At 38.1% G+C, this 23,384-nt stretch overlaps 1 protein-coding gene across 3 annotated transcripts in view; it reads left to right on the top strand.

Moving 5' to 3' along the window:
- Positions 1-1,145: 1,145 nt before the first annotated feature.
- Positions 1,146-23,384, top strand: part of LOC306899435 (voltage-dependent calcium channel subunit alpha-2/delta-1) — an 82,752-nt gene continuing 60,513 nt past the window's right edge. Inside the window, exons 1-3 of one of the 3 annotated variants that reach the window (XM_079465675.1) lie at positions 1,146-1,573; positions 8,401-8,482; positions 8,902-9,018. In XM_079465675.1, the coding sequence (XP_079321801.1) occupies positions 1,446-1,573; positions 8,401-8,482; positions 8,902-9,018 (327 nt within the window). In that variant the 5' untranslated portion in view covers positions 1,146-1,445. Of the gene's footprint in view, positions 1,574-6,205; positions 6,354-6,693; positions 6,708-8,400; positions 8,483-8,901; positions 9,019-23,384 lie in introns of those variants that run through there. The other 2 variants (XM_079465676.1, XM_079465677.1) reach the window with 2 other exon arrangements.

The following is a 23,384-nucleotide window of genomic DNA, read 5'->3' as shown; positions in this document are numbered from 1 at the left end:
GGATTTTAATGAGAAAGTATGTTTTGATGATGGCACAGCTTTTTTTTCATTTGGCCAAGTGCTGGACTGGGGCTTTTATCCTGGTCTCTTATATAGTGCTCTCTAAGTACAGGGTCATGTTGTATCTCCTTTGCATCAGAGGATGCGCTCTTCTTTGGTGGTGGTGTATCATTAATAAAAGAAACACTCCTCCAGGCTTTAGTTGACCGGCGGTTCGATGGATGCGTGCTAATGGACCCGCATACAGACCGGGCAACAAAAGCACAAGGCCGAAGCAAGAGAGAACACCGCCTCTCCTATTACAGAGCCCGCGCCCTGTTGCACGCGCCTCGTCCGGACACTAGTCGTTGCCGCGGAGAGCGTGGTTGCTAGGCAACGGGTGAAAGCCGAAATCCCTGGGTAACTCGCCGCCCCGACCTGCTCGCATCCGCGCTCGCTCGCTTTTTAACTCTTATGTCATCTCGAAGAAAAAGTATCTAATTTACGAACACGCGGATGTGAAACGTTTGCACAATACGTTTTAATCCAAACATACACAAACGCCTCCATATAAGATGCTGTTTTAGGAGATACACGTTAGCCTACGTGTTAGATATAGATATAGGGATGTGCGTGTTTATGAATGAGATGCACCATTTAGTGACATTATAAATGAACGATGACTTGACGCACAAGCGTCTAAATATCGCAAATATATTGATCATTTGATACGTCACTACAACTTTCCCGACTACATTTATTCGACAACTATAGGCTATGTAAAAAAAGTTATTATATCATTTGTAATAAAATAATACAAGTGTGGTTGCGCACAATAAGACAATGGCGATTGGAGAATAAATGCATTGCGAAAGATTTAAAGAGCAGCAACAATAATTCATAAAATATATTTTAAGGAGGCAATTTATTTCCCTGTGCTTAAAACACTGAAACAATCTGTTAGGTTTAACAAAAATTATGCTTGGGTTACGTCGCGGCACTTCTGCGCGTTCTTAATTGATTTCAGATGGGTGTTACTTGGTATGTCTTGAGAGAGAGAGAGAGAGAGAGAGAGAGAGAGAGAGAGAGAGAGCGAGCGATGGGTGCACTGCATGAGGATCCGATGAAAGATGGAAAGAAGGCTATTGCAATGAGACAGTAAGAGTGAGGGGTGGGGGCACAATGACGTTGATTCGGGGCTATTGATCTCTCCCTCCCATTTCCACCGGGTCAGTAGTTTGATGAGCGCGCGTGCAGGATTAGACAGAAGAGCGGCACGCGCTATGGCCATGTAACAGCGGTGCGTATTGAGATATCCAAAGTGGACACTCATCTCCAATCCGATACTTGTCTGTCTCTAACCTGATGACGGCTGTAAATCTGATTAACCAGCAGGACGGCGGAGCGGCACATCATACCCCTGGAGAAAAGTAACTGTTCGTGGAGCTGCTGTGGATTTATAAATAATGGTGCGCTCCGTGCGCCTGAGATCAGGAGGTCTGATCATGAATCGGTGCAGAAGGTCCGTTTTGATGCTTTTCATCTTGTCATCTGTTCATATATCCAGCCCATCGGAGTTTCCTAGTCCACTCATGTAAGTACACTAATGTCGTTGTTTGTTTGTGTAAGTGCACAAAGCCCATGTGCTTCAAAGTAGGCTATTTATTAAAAAATAAATGAATTTGTTTTTGTGAATGCACAATGCAAACTATTGTATTAATAAATTTCAAATTTTAAGATTTATATATCATGTTACGTTTTTATGATTCATAATCATAACACTTCAAAATAACCTGTATTGTTAACTCCAATGTAAACTTCTTTCTGGAGTCACTATTAAAGAGCTTTTACGAAGGCTACAGATTTTTTGACTGACTATGTATTATTTACTGTTCATTTTTCACCACATTAAAACGTTTATTATGGCTAATACATCTTTTTGTTTGTTTGTTTATTTTATTTCTATAGCACATTTCAAAACAACCTTCGGTTGACCAAAGTGCTGTACATATCATATAAAATAATTATCTGAGGGTGGATTAGAGCTTCGGCCTCCTGTGGTTTCCATTTTCCATATCAATGTACGCTTAAAAGGACAGTTTGTGCAAAAAAGGTCATAACTTACAGGTGTTGCAAGTTCTGTATTAACTGATAATGTAACTCAACAGAAATGCATTGGTTGTGCTCATGTGTTTCCACCTCAGATGGTTTTACCTTGTGAGAACAGTAACAGTAACTGTAGAGAATTTGCTTCAGATTATGAATTCACAGTGAATACTGATTTTCATCATTTTAGCCCAATTAAGTCCATCATAGATCCCCAGTTTCTTTACTCGAGTATTTTGAGACATTCAGGTTGTTTGTGTCAGAACAGATAAATCACACAACTACTTTTAAAAAGATTGTGCTCTTTCCCAAATGGTTTAGATAGCATACTAAACAGTCTTATCTCTTATTAACATATATGTGCCATTGCTACAAGCTACATCATACACAGACTCCTCTTTGTGTTGCATTGTGTTCCATTGCATGATGTGAGGATCAGTACAGTATATGAGGAAACATTGGCGCATGTTAACATCAAATTTTATCAAAACATCAAAAGAGGACCAAGGTTGTCAGTGACTAATATATTTAAAGGGAATTCCCTTTACTCACATTCGACTTGTTCTAATTTCTTTGATTTGATGAACACAGAGAAAGATATTTGGAATAATGCTTATTGTAGGCTATAACCAAACAGATCTCAACATCCATTGACTACCATACTATGGAAAAAAACGATGTTACAGAAAAGGGAATCATGCAAGTTGTTCCTTTTCATTGGACCACCTGTATTTTTTCTACAATAACATTAGGACATGCATTCAGTATGAAGAATAATCTTCTTGGGTGGTGGGAACTGACGTAGATCAATACATTCGTAATGGTCGTAAACAACAGGGTACAGTTGTTCCGAATAACAAGTGGCACAAGTGCTTTTTGTAAATTGCCTCTTCCGGTGGGTTCTGGGGTCAATAATACTAAATTAAAGCTGTAGAGGCATTTGTGTACTCTGCAAAAATAGAAATGAGGTTAAAAAAAATCAGTAGAATGTAAATAAGAAAAAACACATATTAACTAAAAAAGATGTTTAAACAAAAACCAGGGGTGACATAAAGCTATTTAGATTTTCAAATTACATTTCAATTTCTATTTATAAACATAAAGCGATTTTTTTTCTCCCCAAGTTGTTGAAATGCATTTACTCGTGAGATTTTTAATGGGCCTGATGCTGCTAATGGAACACACCGCTATAGTCATCCCATCCATCTATACGGCTCGTAAAAAACAATTAGATGAGCGTGGTCAATATGCGGCTAAAATTGAAAGTAGATAAGGCACACTGTTCTGCTTTCTTTCAATTGTTACTTATTGCAAAAACATGCTTTTTTCGACCAAGGTAGGATCCCTATAGAGAGATGACGCCGGTGAATACTGTGGCTTCTGATAGTCAGAGACACCTGTCCCCTCGTCTCCCACCGGCCCACTTATCGACTCAGAAAAGCCACACATCTAACCAACAGAGGGAACAAAATACAAATATGTTTTAAGGAGGATGTAAAAGAATGATGCTTTCAGAAGTCCAACATGTGATATCTTAAAGGGACGGTTCACCCAAAGAAGTCATTATTAACTTTTTTCATAATTGTTCAGAATTTTACTCTAATTTCAATTACTATAAAGTTTTTTGATCACACAAATCATAATTATTACAAACGAAGTCGAAATTATGGAGTAGTACACGAGGGCCTCGCAGGACCATAATCCATCCAGACTCCAGCATTTAGTGTAAGTTGCAATGAAGCTTAGACATGAGTTCTTTCTAAAAAAAAAAGCCTGGAGTTGTAGCACTGTTCTCCTGTCAGCTGAGCTCTAATCCTCAGCCTGTAAAAGGATTAAGTAGCTTATTATAGAGGAGCGGAGGAAAGCTCTAAATGGACCTGGGAAATGGATGTGAATGAAATCCAACTTATTAAGATCATTGACAAATTACCATTTTAGCTGATTCATCTAAAGAGCCGTGGGTATTTCTATTTTACACGCTGATAGTCGAGTGTATCTTTTTATAAGAATCTTTTATGATAATGCAGTCTGGGAAAACCTTAAAATTAAAGATAAATGTACAGTTGGGAATGTTCTACTTGAAGCCAGGTATAATGAATTCTAGAGGCATTCTTAATGCAGTAATGCACTATTAAACAGCTTAAAATCAGATGAATATTCTTGTGATTAATTGTTATAACTATTTTTATTGAACCACTGTCCTGAAATAAATCAATATTTTATGTCCATTGATTTAGTAAGTAGCTGTGCAATAGGTGGGTAAATCATACGAGCCTTTAAAGTGCATTATACACAAAGGCTTCATGTAAAGTATTACCAAGATTTACTTTCTTCTGTTACACGAGTGGGACTGGAAATGCATGACTTCCTGAGAAACTTTGCATCTCCCACGCTATTAAAGTGTACTTGGTAGTGTGTAACATCATGTGAGCCAGCAGATTCCCTGTAAGTGAAAGTAGCCTGACTGGTAATGACTTATTCATACTGGGTTTTAAAGAGTGTGTGAGATTTTACATCGCTGAAGGCATGTACTTGCAAAAAAAGGAGATTTTGACTCTGGAGACTTACCACGAAGAGAGCTGGTATGACCATATCTGTCTACCCCTGCTCATTAGAAACCACCTCGGCCAACAGATTGTCTCATTGCAACCTACATCTGTGTTTCTAGTCCCTGAGGGAAAAACAGGCTGAAGAAAGAATAGAATGTGAACTAGAAGAAAATGGAGAAGCACATATTAAATTCACAACTCTTCTGCACATCCATCATTTTTACTTGCCTTTTCAAATTCAGTTCTGCCTCAAATACAATATCACTAGAGGGCTAAATTATTGACACCTTACATACTAAAACGTATATAGAGATTTTGCATCTGCTCTTGATAAATTATGTTCATATACACAGGATTTGACAGTTAGATTTTGTGATTGCTAAACACAAACACTCTTATCGAATAAACTCCTGAAATGTAGTATATTTGTTTCTAATCTTCAAAAATATTGATGTCCATATTATTTTTGTAACTTATCCGACATGAAAAGTTAAGTGCACTCACTGGGTCTCATTTATGAAACACGAAAATCGTTCGTAAAGTCATTCTACCATAAATTTTAGGATTCATCAAAATGTTAGTTGGTACGAAATAAATGTACACCTGCTCCTAACCACGTCTGTATTATTTTAGACAAAATGACACTGCATTTTGATGCACTATGTATCATACTTATATTTATCATTTGCCATGTCTTTAACCATTTTTTACCTACTTACTCTGGATGAAACGCAGAGCTCGACACTATACTTTTTATAGACAGCCGTCCACTCACAGTGGAGAAGAGGCGGGGCAAACACTACATTGACCAACCATCATACTCCATTTTAATATTAAGTAATATTCTTTAAGATAAGATACTAGTAACAAGTAGGCTAACTGTTGAGGATATTATAAATCACAGCAACGAATCTACGGAATAACGCGCAGTGCCTCCAAAGTGGTCTCAAGCGCCTACAGCTGGTTGCTTTCGGAAGAGCACCAGGTATTATTATTTGAGCTGGCTCAAAACGATATGGTGGACACCGTTTAATTTATTCATTTATTGGTAAGCATGCATATATCCTATCAGTATCGTATGCATCAATGCAATATAATATATAGCCAAACCAGATAATTAAATCCAGAGGATTCCGGCATTCCCAGATCCGTAATTTGCGCGTCTGTAATTCATAGGCGGGGATTATGCTAATTGTGAATGAGCGCGCATGCGCGCCCTGTTCACGAGTGATTGGATTGGTCATTACCATACACACATTTTATTATCAAATCTGACGTTTACGAAGTATTTGTGAATCCGGAGGAAAGTTTTCGGGAAGGTCTGTTTTACGCGCAAATTACACGGAATTTACTCATATATTTACACATGTTTCATGAATTAGGCCCCTCTAAGCACACCGGTTCCCAAGACCACGCCCCCGAGATCTTCACCTCTCCCTGTTTACACCCGTTCTGAATCCCCGGACTTTTGAACACTACATTATCCAGAATGCACCGCACACCCCGGCCGCCATCTTTGATTGCTCATCCGTCACACCTGTTCACTCTTTGGTTTCACACAATTTATATTGGACTGTTTCGCGTTGTTGTTTCATGTCCAGTTCTGTTGTACCGTATTTTGATTTACCCGTTCTTGGTCCCTGGAAACTTACCTTACCTGACATGATGTTTGAAGAAACGCACCTGACTGGATGTTTGAAGAAACGCACCTGACTTGAGGTTTGATGTTTGAAGAAACGTACCTGACTTGAGGTTTGATGTTTGAAGAAACGTACCTGACTTGATGTTTGAAGAAACTTACCTGACTTGATGTTTGAAGAAACGCACCTGACTTGAGGTTTGATGTTTGAAGAAACGTACCTGACTTGAGGTTTGATGTTTGAAGAAATTTACCTGACTTGAGGTTTGAAGAAACTTACCTGACTTGATGTTTGAAGAAACGTACCTGACTTAAGGTTTGATGTTTGAAGAAATTTACCTGACTTGAGGTTTGATGTTTGAAGAAACGTACCTGACTTGATGTTTGAAGAAACTTACCTGACTTGATGTTTGAAGAAACGTACCTGACTTGAGGTTTGATGTTTGAAGAAATTTACCTGACTTGAGGTTTGATGTTTGAAAACTCGTGGGATTGCGTTTGATAATAAATTAATCCAGAACTCTAACTGCTATCGTCCTCATTCTAAATATCATCTGGTCTTGTTACAGCCCCACTCTGTGTTCTTGCGTTACTTCATTCTAGAAGTTGATGAAAACAAATTTAACATTTCAGGGTTTTCTACAATGTTCTGCATTACTTAATATTAATATACTTTATGTACATTTTTACAATTCTATGCTTTATTGAGATACTGTAGTGTACTTTGTTACAGTTTGAATGTGTAAAAAAAGCATGTTTGTTTCTTCGAGGACGGCCATTTTAAACAATTTCTTTGCATTGTAAGTGTCAAATGGTAAACTACATCTCTCCTTATTTTCAGATAGAGTGAGGTTTTTGGTCAGGCACTATATGGCCATGTCAGACATTCATTGCCCCAAATTCATTTTCTGGCACATTTTGAACCTTTTTCCAACAAGGAAAGTGCTAAGAAAGAAGTCCACCTTCAGTGGCATTTTCCTCAAGTGTTTAATTTATAAACTAATATATAAAATTCAATCCGTGTTTAGAAAGGGTCATACTTGTGACGGTCTGCCAGATGTGCAAGATCATGTCTAGATTGCGTTGGTCGGTCCAGCGCCATACAGTATTTGTAGGTCTACAAGATGTGCAAATCCAGTATGGTCTCTGGACGTCTGACTTGGACCTCTCTTGAACATGGCTACGCGGGTCAATATTCACATCTTGCTAGTGGAGTTTTAGACGTCTGTCGACTTTATATAAAAAAAAAACACGGAGAGCTCTTCATGAAAGTTTACATCTGTTGCAATAGCTGTTGATAGACTTACAAGGCTCCTTAAGTTTCTCATGGTTTGGATCATTTTAGATCTGTGATCACAAAAACAATGAAAGGCTTTGTTTAAGAATGATGAATTAATGGTGACTTTCTTTAAGGGATATAATGATTGAACAATGTTTTCACCCAAGTGTGGGTCCTGCCTATGGTCTTGTACATTACATTAGCATTAATTAGTAATATTAATCGGCAGTTATGTAACTTGGCCTAGCAGCCAATTATGTGACTTTGCATAACTTGCCTGTATGAAACAAATTTACTATTATGGACAGTCGAAGGAGCTGTTAGTTTCTTTGAACACAAACGCTGTCAGATATTGATGTGTGACGTTTTTATTATGTTCAGATTTGTCTTTTATTTAAATAATTTGTCATTTTAACTCATTAAAACTATTTGGTAGAGGCATGGTTGTTTGTTGAGCTATGTGTTAGACACAAATTTGTGTCCTGGATTCTTGATTAAAAATATTTTAAACAATAACGGATAGTTATAAGAACTTCCAAATAAAGACTTGATGAACAAAACCACGTGGAAAAATAAGATCTCCAGATCCAATGCAGGGATTGTTTTTAATGACCGGGCATATTTGTAAGAGTGGTCTTTTTTTAAACTGAAATGCGGTTGAAAATAGTCAAACACATTAGCACACACAGCCAGTTGCATTCAATATAATGTGCTTGACTTACACAGCTGCCCTCATTACTATGATTACTTATTTCATAAAGAAGTTATTGTTTATGTGAATTCTATTTTGTGACCCCCTCTAGGTATGACTACAGATGGTATTTATGTTGTTATATTTGTGTTTGCAGGATTAAAGACTGGGTTGATCAACATCAGCAAGAGCTGGTTTCTTTAGCAGACACAGCCAGCGCTGGGAGCAATCTAAGACAGGTCAGAGGTCAATTGACTTTCACACACAATTTTATGCATTAAAGTTTACCCAAAAATTTGAATTCTGTCATTTACTCACCCTCTGGTTTTATTACCGTATTTCTTCTGCAGAACACAAAAGGAGATATTTTGAAGAAAGTTGGTAACGGAACGGCTTTGCCCTCTATTCACTTCTATTGTATGGACACACAACCAACAGCATTCTTCAAAATATCTTTGTGTTCTGTGGAAGAAAGAAAGTGGCTAAATGAAGACAGAAGTTTAATTTCTGGGTGAACCTTCATGTCTGAAAATATTTAATGAAACAAACGGTGACTTTGCTAAACGTCTGTGACTGCCTACTTATCAAAATAATCATTAGCGTCAAACCGTCATCTCATAAGAGTTTTTAATGACTGCTTTTCCCTCCGTTATGGCAGATCTTCGAAACGAATCAGAATTATTTTACTGTGGAAACAAATAATGCAGCACACCTCGTGGAATCGGCAGCAAGGAATATAGAAAACTTCTTGAAAAAGCGAGCCAAAGCACTACGGGTAAGACAGTCTGCTTTGTATGTGAATGCGTTGCTCGTGTAAACAAACAAAGAATAATGGGTATTTACTGCAGAAGGACGTCTGTAATTTAAAAAATTTTGTAAACAACCACGTATAATTAAGCAGGCACGGAGAAATGGTTTCTTTCTGTTCTTTTCTTTGTTACTTTATAATATAATATTCAGAGAGTAAACATCCTTGAGAGCGAGAAGTGTAGCGCCAACTCTAATGTTTCCCTTGTGTTATGTTTGGAAAGGTATTCAGACATGGTGGTTTACCAGTGCAGATATTTTCCTTCATGCTGCGTAAGACTAATATATATATTAACAAGGTGCGCCACTGCCGTTACAATGAAAGGCCGCTCTAGCAAAGGAAGTCCCGCCTTCCAGTAAAACGAGCCAATATAATATATATAAACCAATAAAGATTGACGATTCTCTGGGGTGGGGCGGGGCTCTCGTCAGGGGCTTGCCAGCCTCGAAAAAAATTTGATGTTTAAGCTTAGCAAGCCAAAGTTATGATAAAGTTCATGTCATGTTTAATTGTTGGTTGGAAATATGCTGTTTAATTGTGATTTTGCCAGCGATTTGAGAAATATCTACCCTCCCCCTTAAAAAGTAGATTGGACTGTGGCTTTGACGTAAATAGTTGCGAACATGTCTGCCGAGTGGCACGATTTCTGTAAACTGACTTTGACAGTTTGCAAAGTAAACAACATCTTTCAATACTTTACCTAAACCAAAGTATAGAATTCTTGTTGTCTTATATACTGATTTGATAAAGCAGATGGCTATAGATGCTCTCTATAAAGCATATATACATGAGTTGTTGTTTTGATTGTTCTTTTAATTGAAGTCTACCAGATGCCTCACAGACAGCATAATAAAAACACATCTATTCTCATGTGTGCTCATACTGACCCGCATCTGATCTGAGCACCAGTGAGTACGGGCAAACTTTTGTTTGTATGTACACGGGCACGCATGGCAGCTGGCGTAGCCTTTGGCAACAGGGCAGCAATAGATGGATGGATGGATGCCAACAGGTTATAATTGTTATCAGCCTTTGAAAGATTCCAGGTGCCCGAGTCTGCTCCAGATGTCCTGGTCTTTCCCCGATTTATCCATGCCAGTCTACAGACCCGGAGGGGGCTTGGCATCTATGGTGTATTTGCGGGGTTTGTCTGGCTGTGGGACCATTAACATTCAGCGTAAGTCTGTCGGGTAATGATTGTATTAGTTTGTGTGAATAATGTTTTTGTCTTTGAGGGAAAGAACGGGAGAGAGAGAGTTAGACTGGTCTTTCTCAGCCCATTTATCAGGTGTTCTTTGGGTTTCTAGTGACAGACAGACAGCCCTTTGGGAGCTTACTTGCTCTTTCACTGTCTCAATTACACACTCCAATTTTTTCCCATTCGTCTTGTTTTTGCCTGTCCCTCAGACACAAATGTTGACTTGTATGTTTTAATTGAACAGGTTTCATATGTTTTCGCCTCATAATTTGAGCATGGGAAGAGTAGACCAGGCTGAAGGGTTTCTCTCAGGTCTGGAGTGGTGGTTTAATTTAAGGTCTAACAAGGCCACTGTAGATGCCTTTTCTCAGAAATGCCAAAACGAAGCTGTTTTCTAAGACCCTAATGAGGATTTGTTGCTTTTGTACTCCTGTCGTATGTGGAGACTATTTGTGTAAATGGTGTTGATTGCTGTTCATTGTGGTTTTACATTGCGTACACGGTTTCATATTTTGTGTCTTTTAGTGAGAATTGAATGTTCAAAATCTTAAACCTTTCCTGCACAGGGCTTAAAGAGTACGTAACATTGAATTTTTAAGGTCCTACTTTGGTGAATGGCGTGTCCAACAACAAGTTTGTGTACATACAAGGTGTAAACACACTTTTATGTCATAATGATAGGCAGATATTCTTACCTTTCTTCCTGACCTACTCTCAGATGATTCATCCGTCTAATCCCCTCCTATCCGCGAGCCTAGTGTCATGTGATTGGTCAGATGATGTAGTCTGTTGTGATTGGTCAAACACGTCCAGCTTGTGCCACAAAGGTACGCCGATCATCATTACGGGAGTCACCTGTGATTGGTCAAACGCGTTCATCATGTGTCGCAAATGGTACGCCTATCATTAGTGACTCCCTTTTTTACAAGCCAATAACCTTGTTATTAATGAACCTTCGGACTTACAACTTGGCAGACTGCTTACTTTCAAACACGGCAGTTTAACACACTGCATGTTATGTAATTTTCATGATCCGATTGTTACTTACTCTCTAATCTTAGTCTCAGACTAAAATGCACGTTTGTGCTGTCTTAAAGGGATATTTCATCCGAAAAATTTAAATTCTGTCATTATTACGCTCTTCAATTTGTTTAAAACCTGCATACATTTCTACAAATATATATTTTGAAGAATTGGGAAGACAATACAATTCTGGCTAACAGTTTTATTTTCCTACTATGGTAGTCAGTAGTGCCCCAGAGTTACAAGCATTCTTACAAAAATCCTTTTTTTAACACAATTCATACAGGTTTGGAACAACTTGAGTAAGTGATGAAGGAATTTTCCTTTTTGGGTGAAGTGGACCTTTAACTGAAATCAGCTTGCACTCTTAAAATATACCAGTGCTGTCACAAGATGCCTTACAATAAAAATGGGTTGCATTTTGGTAAAAACTGCTTAAATGTCCTCATTTTACCAAGAACTAGCCTTGGCTTAACCTAAATCTGGGAAACTGCCGTTAAGTGGATAGTGTTGTGGCGAATCAGTCTTCTCATTGCAAAAATAATCTCACATCAAAGGTTCCGCGTGCCAAAAGGTAAAAACTTTATTGCTCGAATCAACAAAGAGAGATGCTAAGAAGTAATCTGACAAATGCAAATCTGACTCCAACATTTATTCAAAACGTGCAAGGAGTTTTCATCTTTCACAATCAAGTTTTTGTCATGATATCACCTTATTTTTATAACCAATCCTTCTCTCGTCCACCACAATTGTCACAACTCATCGGTCATCATGACCCGTTTCAGGTCATGTTTTCCCCTTCTTTACCGTCATATTAACGGGGCCGGAAACTGCGGAGATTTGGTCATTGTAACGTGGCCGAAAAGTCCCTAGAGTTCATAAACACCACAAAACCTCATGCTTTTCTGAGTGTCATACAAATGAGAGCCATACATAGTGAATAATGATCAAAAACATCAAGACATATCATGAAATTATGATCCTCCATCATAGTTCACCCAAAAATATAAATGATTTAATCATTTATTCACTTTCGTGTTGCTGAACACCTGTTAATTACTTTTTCTTATGTGGAACAGAAAGGAAGATGAAGAATTTGGAAAATTGAAGAACGTTGCGTTGGTAACCAAAACAACGGTAGCATTGACTTCTATTGTATGGACACAGTATATTATATTACATTTAGTCATTTAGCAGACGCGTTTATCCAAAAGCCACACAATTACTGAGAAGTCAATGGGTGTCACCGTTGTTTGGTTACCTACATTCTGCAAATGTTTTTTATTGTTTATTGCAGAAGTCATACAGGTTTGAAATGACAGGAAGGTGAGTAAATGATTAATTATTTTGGGGGTGAACCATCACCTTAAAGCAACTGAAACATGTTGAATAATAGCTCAAAATCTGACTCTTGTTGAGGAGGGGTGCGATATTACTTTTCTAAGAAATTAGATTTGGGTTTGTCCAGTTAATCGAGGAAACTATGAAATCTGTACAAGCGGTTCAGGTACATATTTATTTAGTAAAATTTTGATATTGAAGTGCTGTTGGTCTTACACATATTTGCATGAATTCTCACACTGACTGTGAAGATATTGTTTAATTATACGAAAACAAGAAGCTTGTAAAGTGACAACGGCAAAGCAGTTCTGATGTGGCATTTAATTTACACAGAAACAAATAGTTTATACAGTTTTCATATATATATCACCGTTCATGTGCTCATTGCAAGCAGTGCTATTTCCTTCAGGAACTGGGAGATTTCCCAGTTTGTGTCTTCTGATTGATGAAATTTTTTATCGCAGACATGGCTCGGGCTAGCCCTAGAGCTCTGTTTAGTTGAGTGAATGAATGACTGGTTTAAGATTTCTTGCGTTTCCTCTCTCACTCGCTTTCTCTCTCGCTCTACTGCACCATTCTGATACAAAAACAGACATGGGCCCTCAGACTTCTCAGCTCAACCTCTCTGATCTTCTTTGATGATGCTTATGAAACGCTGATAGATTCAAGGTTGGCAATGGATGCAGGTCTGATGTTTATGTTTCACACGTGGGCCGTAGGTCTCTTGTGGTTTTTTTTCTATTTATTACAGGGCGTTTGTAATAATCACAGGTCCCTTTGGGCTACAACGGCTACAAAATATGCATATGCTCATCAGGTTTGACAATCTTTTGTAAATCTAAGTATTGTGTGTTTTTTACATACCATTCTGAGAGAACGGCCACCGTGTGACGTAGGAACAGTGGGACGGCACTTACAGGGCCCTATTTGTTTGTGTGACAGCCCCAAGGACCCTGGTTTTTGAGGACCAAAAAAGTGCTGTTTTTCCATCCAATTCTTATTGCTATAGTCATATTCGGGTACAATAAACCTTTAAAATCTCTGTTTTTCTTGCAATTAAACCTTATTGCTAACAGCTTAATGTTGAGTAATTATTGTGACTAACTGGAATTATATAATAACACATCTCCAAAATAAACAAATCATGGTATACCCTTTTCAGTCACTAGATTAACCACATGTCAAATTCAGAGCGAAGGGATGGATTTAAGATTATGTATATTTTATAGAATAACAAATTAACAGTTGAAAACAACATTGCACCACTTCATTAAATTCACCAACTTTATTTATTGAAGACGTTTTCATTGACTCCTAAGAGAGATACATGCGTTGAGAAAGAGAGCGAAAGAGACGGAAGCGAATGAAATCATCAACATTCAGTTGAACATGTTCAACTCTCTGATTTTAAATGTCATATTTAAAAGATCTTGGCGACCACTAAGGCCGAAAGCCTAGTACTTACCTAGTCGCTATTTATTAATCTTTTGTCATACTATTGAGTGCACTGAGCTCTGTCCTTGAAATCACTTCATATAGACTACACAATACAAGGTTTCACAATGAAGTGCTACAGTTTATTGTGCTGGTTAGGCCAAGGATTAATAATCATCCCATAGTCACTAAATCAACATAAGCATGCCAGTCATGTAGGCAGAAGCTACTAGAACTGAAATGGTTGTCTGTCAGAGTTGCTTGCATGGACGTTTTTATCCTTTAAATCATTTTGCAGTGCAGCCTATAATAATCCCAACAGTTTTTGTTTATTCATATTTTTAGCTTATAAAGTTGAATGACACTTTTTAATTAAGTGTTTTGTTGTAGGTGTACAGATTACAGTACATTCTTTCAACAGTCAGTTATAGGCCTAATATACGCTATTCAAGATGGGATAAATACATGTTCCAAATACATGAAAAACCATGTTCGGTATTCGGCCTTTGGCCAAGTATTTCAGTTTCTTTTGGCTTCGGCCAAGAATTTTCATTTCGGTGCATCCCCTAGTTTCATCCATCATAGCCCGTGGATATCTGCACTGTACACACAGATTTATCTTGATAGGGATAAAAGTGTTTTGTTAGTTGTTCAACAGCCAAAAATCACCACAGCTTACCTTTTATGTGCGTGCACTTATGTGTAAGATTATCGATCAATAGGCCTGGTCGTCTGAGACAAGTCTGGTCTTGGACCCGCGTTTGATCCTGTCTGACTCTGTATGCATTATTAAACAGCCCTCCCCTCCTTTCGATCTGCACTGTAGCTGAGATAACCAGCTTCCAACGTGCCACGTTCATCCCGGGCCGTGTCTGTTCCCAGCAGGTCGCACTCTGAAGTGACGTATTAAGCTACAGGGCCGTTGTCGCCCGCTTGGCTTGGGAAGAGTCCTCTCCGCCTGGTGTGTGTTCCATAAATCCCATGACAACAAATTATTTCCAATGCATCACCATGACCAGACGTCACGTCGTATGTTGCTGTTTGTTACGCACGCCAACAGCTAAACTTTCTTCACTGTCTAATTAAAAGGCATTTCTTCCATCTGTGGGATGAGTTTATTTTTTCTGAACTATTATCTTCTCTAGACAGCACACTGTGCTGCTGGTGAGATGTTTTCCGCCTAGTAATGGACCTTTCTTGGGGAAGATGTACAGATTTTCACAATCTATCTGTGTGTCTGAGGAGATATCATACAGCCAGAATGGGCATGTGTCTCCGAAATGTACAGAATAAAAATTTCGTCTATTCACAGCATTCCAGCAAGTGTGCATTTTGTTAGGCGGAGGAAATTTTCAGTTTAAAGTAATTGTTATCTACAGAGAAATCACAGTGAATAATTCACCTCTTTCATGTTTTTATAAATAATAAATGCGAACCATTTGTTTGAGAATAGCTAGATCATTGTTACTCGCCGTGTACTGGGAGAGGTTGTGTCTGTGAGAGAGGGAGAAATGGATAGCTACATTAGGGAATTTAATCTGATCAAATCATCCGGTGTTTTTCTTTCAAATGGTCTGGATTTTAATTATGTCTCTGGATGCATGAATGACAAAAATAAATGTTTGTGTTTTTATAATATATGTGTGTGTGCCGTGCATAATTATATGTATATATAAATGCAAACACACGTGTATATGTAACAAATGTTTACATAAATGTATGAATGCTAATCCCTCTAAATCCGTCAGGCCACTTTTCGGGTAAATGAGCATTTTTTTTTATCAGTCTCCTACATTTACTTTTTTGCAATACCAGATATTTCAAACCATGCAGAGTGTGGTATTTAGTTTCGAAGCAAAATGATTTGAGTAATGTATACTATGTGTGGAGAGCATTCACTTAACATCATCATCTCATTTTAGACGGAGATGGCATTAAGAGGGTTTGGCATCTGAAGTCTTCAAATAAATTAAATTTAAATATAGATGTATACTGTATATTATGTATGTATATCAATATACAGTGCATATATTTCTTAAGCATTTATGCTTGTGAATTTACAGAAGGTTTTGACTAATCATTTGCAGAATAATAGTGTTTGTTTACATATGCTGGCAGTTCGAATGTTTAAAGAAAACATTTGTTTAAAACATTTATTAAAAGTTTCCGTTTATATAATATATTTGGGTGTTCTGTGTATAATAATGATGTATATAAATACACACAAAAAAAAATATATATACAGTAAATATAATATAAACTATATATAGATGTAAATATATTTATGCACATGTTTATTTATTTATTTATACATAACTACACACAGTACACACACATATGTTATGTAAACAAAACATTTTTATTCTGGAAACCAAATAGACTCCGGGTGTGAAAACTCTGTAAATCAGAGCCATATGACAGATGTAAACAGACTTGTCTTACCGGGAACGGTGTAAAGGTGATGTTATTCAGTGTTATCTAGTCTTATGTGCTAGATTTGCTAATATACAATAGCATCCAAGCTGTCCGTGTATTTCTAAACTTATAGTTTAATGCTCTCCATTTTACTATAAAGGGGGGGGGGCAGTTGACAGTCTCACAATCTCGACGAACATCCTTTTGTTGTAATGTAACTATGTATAGCAAGTACAAATATCCATCTTCTCTGTCACTTGCACAGCTCTAGGTAGAGATGAATGGCTTCCGGTGGGGCAGCGGATGTGTTTAAGCGCCCTGAGCGTAAACTCGGAAGTGACCGTGCGTGGTCTATTAGTCGCGACTCACGACTAATCGATTACAAATAAATGTTGTTTATATATAAGGCTTCACAACATTTAGTGTATATCTACTGTGTATATGCTGGCAAAAATACATAGGATTTTCTTTTGCGAGAGCAGGTGCAGCGTTGTGGATTGGTTGTCTTGGAACATTTGTGTCTTTTTTGTTAATTGCGCAAGGTGTGTTGATGTTTGCTTGATGTATTTGTATGCCGGCAAAGAAATCTTACCATTAGGGTCTTTGTCCTCGGCTGTTATGATGTCTGGGTGTGTTATTTCAGTTTGATAATGGGCGCTGGGGCTTGTGTCTTGTTCGTCAAACTGAATTATTAATATTTTGCAAGTTGTATCTGTGTGTGTGTGTGTGTCTGACTGTTTTGTAAGAGTTGACTGTTTCTGTCTGACTGTTTTGTAAGAGTTGACTGTTTCTAAGAGTTATGTAAAAGGTAATTAACATCTGAATAATTTATATTAAATCACTTTTGTGTGTGTGTGTGTGTGTGTGTGTGTGTGTGTGTGTGTGTGTGTGTGTGTGTGTGTCTGTGCGTGAGAGAGAAACATGCACACAGAATGAAAGAGTAATCAGTCATGTAAGGTTGGCTTGGGGAAAAGCTGTTGTCTCTGTTGTTCGTTTATTTCGTTCTTCTTCACATTGGTCGTTTGACACTTGAAACGTTTTCTCCTTCCCTTGCGCATGCACCCCTGACAGGCGCTTTCCTGCATTGTCAGATCATTAAGAAGGGCTGAATTGTGACCCTTTCCAACACAGGCTCCCACTGGAATTCCTCACCTCTGGGCAATTATATGTCCTTAGGAACAGACAAATGGCACAAGAGAAAGCCACAAGACCATTTTTTGTCTTTTCTTTTAAGCTCAAGAAACAACTTAATCCGCTTCTGAAACATCTTTTGTTTTTGCCTAATGTCACAGGCTGTATGGGCAAGCCAAAGCCAAACTTTACCCAATAGCCATTGTGGACGTTCAGTCATACTTGATGTATTAAATCGTTCGTATTTGTAAATCTTTCTTCCCTATGGAAATAGCTCGAAATGGGTCACAAGATCCAGCTCAACACGCTGCAGATGCCTCCGTTCTCTCCAACATATATCTGGACATTTTCACACATATCTGTCAGACTGTGAAGTCGGTTTTGTAATATAACGTCTATCAGCCAGCACTTGTCAGGAGCTCTATTTTCAGCAGTGTTATATACACGGAAGTCGTACCGTGTTTCGGTGTATTGGCGTCTCATCTCGCTGCATGTGTGCAGGACATCAGCTTGCATCCACGTGTGTGTGTGTATCTCGTAATGAGTGCTGTTGATAACAGAATCTGTGTGTCTGAAGCAGATGTTGCCTTTCGTTCTCCTGTGAATATTCTTCACATCAAACAGAGCGGCCCAAAGGAACTTCCACTCACTTTGCACACAACGTATTGGCTGCACGACACCAAGTCTGACCCAAAAGGTCTGACCCAGTATTATATACAGAATACGCACAACGTCAATTTTTTTTAACGTTCAGGCAAACAAATCATTGTTAAGAACCCTTGTAGATTTAGATTGTTCTCTGATTCAACTCATGTGTGTCTGTGAGACCTGCAAGTGTTGTAAGACGACTTGTACAGGCAGATGGGCTTGTTCTTAAATGATTACAGTTTGATGTTTGTGCATGAGGCCAGCAGTTTCATATCAAAGCATGCTGTGTACAGAGGGTTTTTAATAAGCTCAGATGGCTCGGTGTGACGTCTGCGTTACATTCTGGGTTATTTTCACATTCCCTGATAGAGTTGTTAATTCACATCTCAGATTCTCATTAACTGACATGTTATCGGCCTCAGAACGTTTGATTGTTGAGTTTATTTAGGGAGTGATGCGTATGTGGAGGATTTCAGATGGCTACCCATCGGGAATTTATTTTTTTCTTCAGTGCCAAGGCAACAAACAGAGAAAATGCACTTCTATTTCTAATTTATTTTCATATATACACTCACAATTTTTGTACATTTTATTGCTGTTTTATTGTTTCTTTAAATCTAAAGTTGTATTTGTGATTTTTAAACTTCTGCAAAACAAATTAAAAAACAATGCAAGAAAGTGGGTGGTAGCTAGGGTGTCGCTATGCAGTTGTTTTAGTTTGATATTTGTGTTTTAGTTTGTTGTATATGAGTGATTGGTAGTTCAGGGACCCGTTTCAATAAGGAGGTTCAAGCAACCCTGAGTTAAAATATGAACTCTGAGTTGATTTACTCAGATAACCGCTACTCTGAGTTTTCTGTTTCAGAACAGCTGGTTTCAATCAGTTCAATCCACTCTGAGTAAGTTCACCCGAGGTTACGCGTGTTCATCGCGGCTTTAAAAAGACATCATCAATTGAGCGAAGATAACACGATTCACCATGGCAACGGCACGTGATAAAAAGCGCTCCATTTATTTCTCGCCAGTCGAATTGTAGGCACTATATATATATCTATATATATATATATACACACATATAAACATATATACCTACGACTTTTGTCATGTAGGTACAATCCTTCTGCAATAAAAAGAACATGGCAGCAGCTGAAAATAAAATATAAAAACATCCTTCAGTCCGGTGAGTTTAAATGCTCTTGCTAGTAGGATGCCTGACTGGGAAATATTTGATATATTTAATAAACTGGCCTTGAAAGTTATGAGGATATGAGAACCGAGCACTGTGGCTATAGAAGACAAAAAACTGGCCATTCTCGCCCCTGCTCCAGCTGTGTGTAACGGAGACCAGCTAGAGTCACTCCCCGACCAACAGAGATGCTCTGGCGACGGACGTTATAGGGACTGCGCATCGTTAGGCTCGTTGTTAGAGCGCCCGTGTCTCATTCTGACCGACGGCAGTTCGAAGCCCGCGCGGGGCGAGTTGGACCTTTTAAATTTGCACCCAATCACAATGGGAAACCCTAAAGGTTATTTGAATTATTAGAGTTTGCAGCGAGACCACATTTATTTGATCAGCTTATTCAGAAAGACGTTCACCATTCACCTGCAATCTTATGAAACTCCTCTTTGATGGTTCTCACAGGAAACTTAACACACATGTATATAAAGTGCTTGAGACCGATGCACACTTTTCTTACTCTGCATACAGTTGCCTTGCTAACGTGTTCTGCATCCCCGGTGTTATAAAGAAAGCTTCCATTAGTAAAGAAACGTAAAGCCATACAGAGAATCTGCTCAGATGTAAGAGCGCGACCACGACGAGTGAGGTTTGTGATGTAAGGATGAAGCAGATTGTGGATATATTTAATGGACTGTAAAGAAAAACTGTGCCGCTCAAATAAAGAATCCTCCGGATATGATAAAACATCCAAACGTGGCTTCACCATATATTCTCTCCCGACGTAAATGTAACTCTCTCTGAATGAATCCAGCTTCCTCGTCTACGGGTTCCTGAATAAACGGACATTTAATGTCTGTGTTACGAACTTGTGCGCGATTAAGGAAAACAAATGAATAAACAAACGGCAAAGGCAATTTCAACACCACTCGCGCTTCTAAAAGGGGCGGAGATTGTAACAAACCTCGGGTTAGTGGAATAAAACCTGCTCCTGACCAGGTTAGGTTCACAGAGTAGGTTACTATGGTTACTCACTCTAAGTATAATATACCTTGATTTCTGAAACGGGCTTGACTTACCCCACGGTCACGGGTTTGATATACCTCGCGTTCTGAAACTGAAAACCCAGAGTATCCCGTTTTCTGGGGTTAACTTACTCTGAGTTTGCACTTACCCTGCTTTCTGAAACGGGTCCCAGGGTGGTTCATTGACAGCCCAAGTACAAAAAATAAACGTTCACCTCTCTGTGATGTATTTTAACAAGGGCTGTCAAATAATTATCAATCGATATCAAAATAAATGTTTGTGTTTATATAATATGTGTGTGATTGTATTTTTTATGTAGGCCTATATTGTCATGATTCTGCCTTCTCTTGTCTTGATTTTCTAGTCTAGTGGCAGAATCATGAGAGACCCAAGTGTTTTATGTGGAGAGAGCCGTATTATTGTCAATCAGGACTTAATATGCGTTCTCTCCAGTCTCGTAGTTTGGCCCCGCCCCTCTCGTTTCTAGTATTGCTTTCCATCTGTGTCTCATTCCCCACACCTGCCCATTGTTATCTCCTTTGTTAGTTTCCCTATTTAATGCCCTCATGTCTATTGTCTTGTGCTCGTTCGTTGTACATGTTTCCTACCCTGTACGTTGTGGTCCAAGTTCCCTCGGTCATGTTCCTGTATGTATATTTCCAAGTTCCTTGTTTGTTATTCCTGGTTGTTTATTTTTGCCCCCCTTGTGGGAAGTATTTGTTTTCTGTTTTGATATTTAGTTTGGTTAGTGTTTTTTCCCCATCGTGGGTGTTTGTTTTGTATTTATAATTAAAGCTTCTGTTAACCGCCACGTTCACGACATTATATATATATATATATATATATATATATGTGTGTATATATATATGTATATATATATATATATATATGTATATGTGTGCGTGTGTGTGTGTGTATATATATATATATGTGTATATGCATGTGTGGGTAGTTCACAAAAAAACTGTGCCATGTATTCTGCAAATGATGTGACTGCAAAAAGTAAGAAAATAAAATGTATATTACTTTGTTTTATTACTTTTCTATTTATGATGTAAATTATCACACGATTCATTTAGCTTAATGTTAGTTTTTTTCTTAATTGTTGCTGTCATGCCATAGGACAAATGTGCTGTTTAACTACCCGTATATTTAAGAATTATGAGTGAATATACATATTTATATGGAAATTATATTAAATAATAAATGTATACATATATTTATTTAAATCTGATATACATATGCATGTGTGTGCATTTATATATACTGTACATATAAATATACATGCCATGCCCTTATATTACAGGATGTGCATACAAAAATTTATTTTGGAATCGATAATCACATTTTTTATGTGTTTTCATACATCAGCAGATTAAAAATCACTTAATTGAATGTGTATAGCAACATATTGGGGTCACTTACTGAGTATTTGTGTTCTTTGTATTATGGCATTGTGTCCAAGTGTGTTTTTTGGCGTGAGTGCAGATGGGTCGTGTTTTAGTGTGGCATTTTGCAATCATGAGATAAATGAGTACACGCTCGCGTCACAGAGTAATAACCCATCGGAGGTGGTCTTTATTCCCCCCACCAGTGTGTTCTGGCCTTTGTGAAAGGCCACTGGAAGGAGGGAATCTTTCCCCAGAGCTGCGTTAGGCCACAGACAGACCCATAAATCCTTCCATCTAATACCCCCACTTTCGCTTCTATTGGCCAATGCACCAAATTGGATGCTTTGCATTCTCAGCCTGCTTCACTTTAGACGTTTCTGAACCGAATGCTGTCTCTTCCTCTCTTTCGCTCTCTGTCTTCTCACGTCCTTTTATGGATGCATTGTTTTTATTCTCATTGTGGCTTTATGGATGGAGGATGGTTTAGAATGTACAAAAATAGTAACAAATGGGACAACTGTTGATATACCAGTGAGATAATAGAGCTGTGCAATAAACGCAGATACCATATTTTTGTTCGCAGACTCATATCTTGGCAAGACTGAGCACAGTTTTTGACATTATTTAGAGCCCTTCTGCAAACTCTATCTACAGTATGTCAAATCAGTAGAGGATTACATATTTTTTTAATAAGTACTTATCATTATTGCTTGGAGAAACAGTTGAGAGTTGATTTTAGAAGCCACTTTCATACACATCATTTTTAGCTTTTTAAGGTTTGCTGGATGTGAGGAAGGAAATATGTAGTAGAAATAATGATGCAAGTAAATTATATTAGTCCATTCACTATTTATGTCTCAATCTAATAAATGTTATTTATTGTTCTTTTAAAACACAACAGCTTTTGATTTTCTCTGCAGGAACAATGTAATATTTGGATGGGTACACTATAATAACATCTAAAGTCAAGTCATGGCTTTTATTCTAATGAAATTCTTGAACCTAGGAGTAATTTGGGTGTTTTCATTAGTGTAAGAGTTTTACACGGTTTAGGTTGATTTAAGTTAATGTCTGTGGGTATAAATTGGTCGGTGGTGTCAAAGGATGCAGGCCGAGGTAAATGGACCATTGATTTTCAGGCGAGCTGGACTCGGGGGACGTATTTGTCTTTGGGCTTCAGCCTATCGGCTTCTTCATTAGCGAGGGGCTGTCAATAACGGCATGTGTGTGAAGGTACCCAGAGGCCCACTGGCGAGGGCAGCGAGAGCGTAATGGATGCAACGTCTCTGTATGAGCGAATCTCCATCCTTTTGCATCAAACACATTTTTTATTATTTCGCTTGCCGTTGAGAGTGTGTGAAATGAACTGTACTGCTGCTGGGCAAGGTTTTCAAAAACAGAGCGTGGGTCATGTGACCTTGAATCTCTTTTAATTTCTTTAGTTTTCGTTTGTCACTCATTAGATCTTGAAAAATAAGTAAAAGTCTGCAAAACTTTTCATAAACCTCAACTTTTCTTTAAAACAATATGCACTTTTTATTTTGCACAA

The sequence above is a fragment of the Barbatula barbatula genome (assembly GCF_947034865.1).
Source record: "Barbatula barbatula genome assembly, chromosome: 10".
Lineage (NCBI taxonomy): Eukaryota > Metazoa > Chordata > Actinopteri > Cypriniformes > Nemacheilidae > Barbatula > Barbatula barbatula.
The sequence above is the reverse complement of the archived record's forward strand: the minus strand, read 5'-3'. Positions and strand labels throughout refer to the sequence as shown.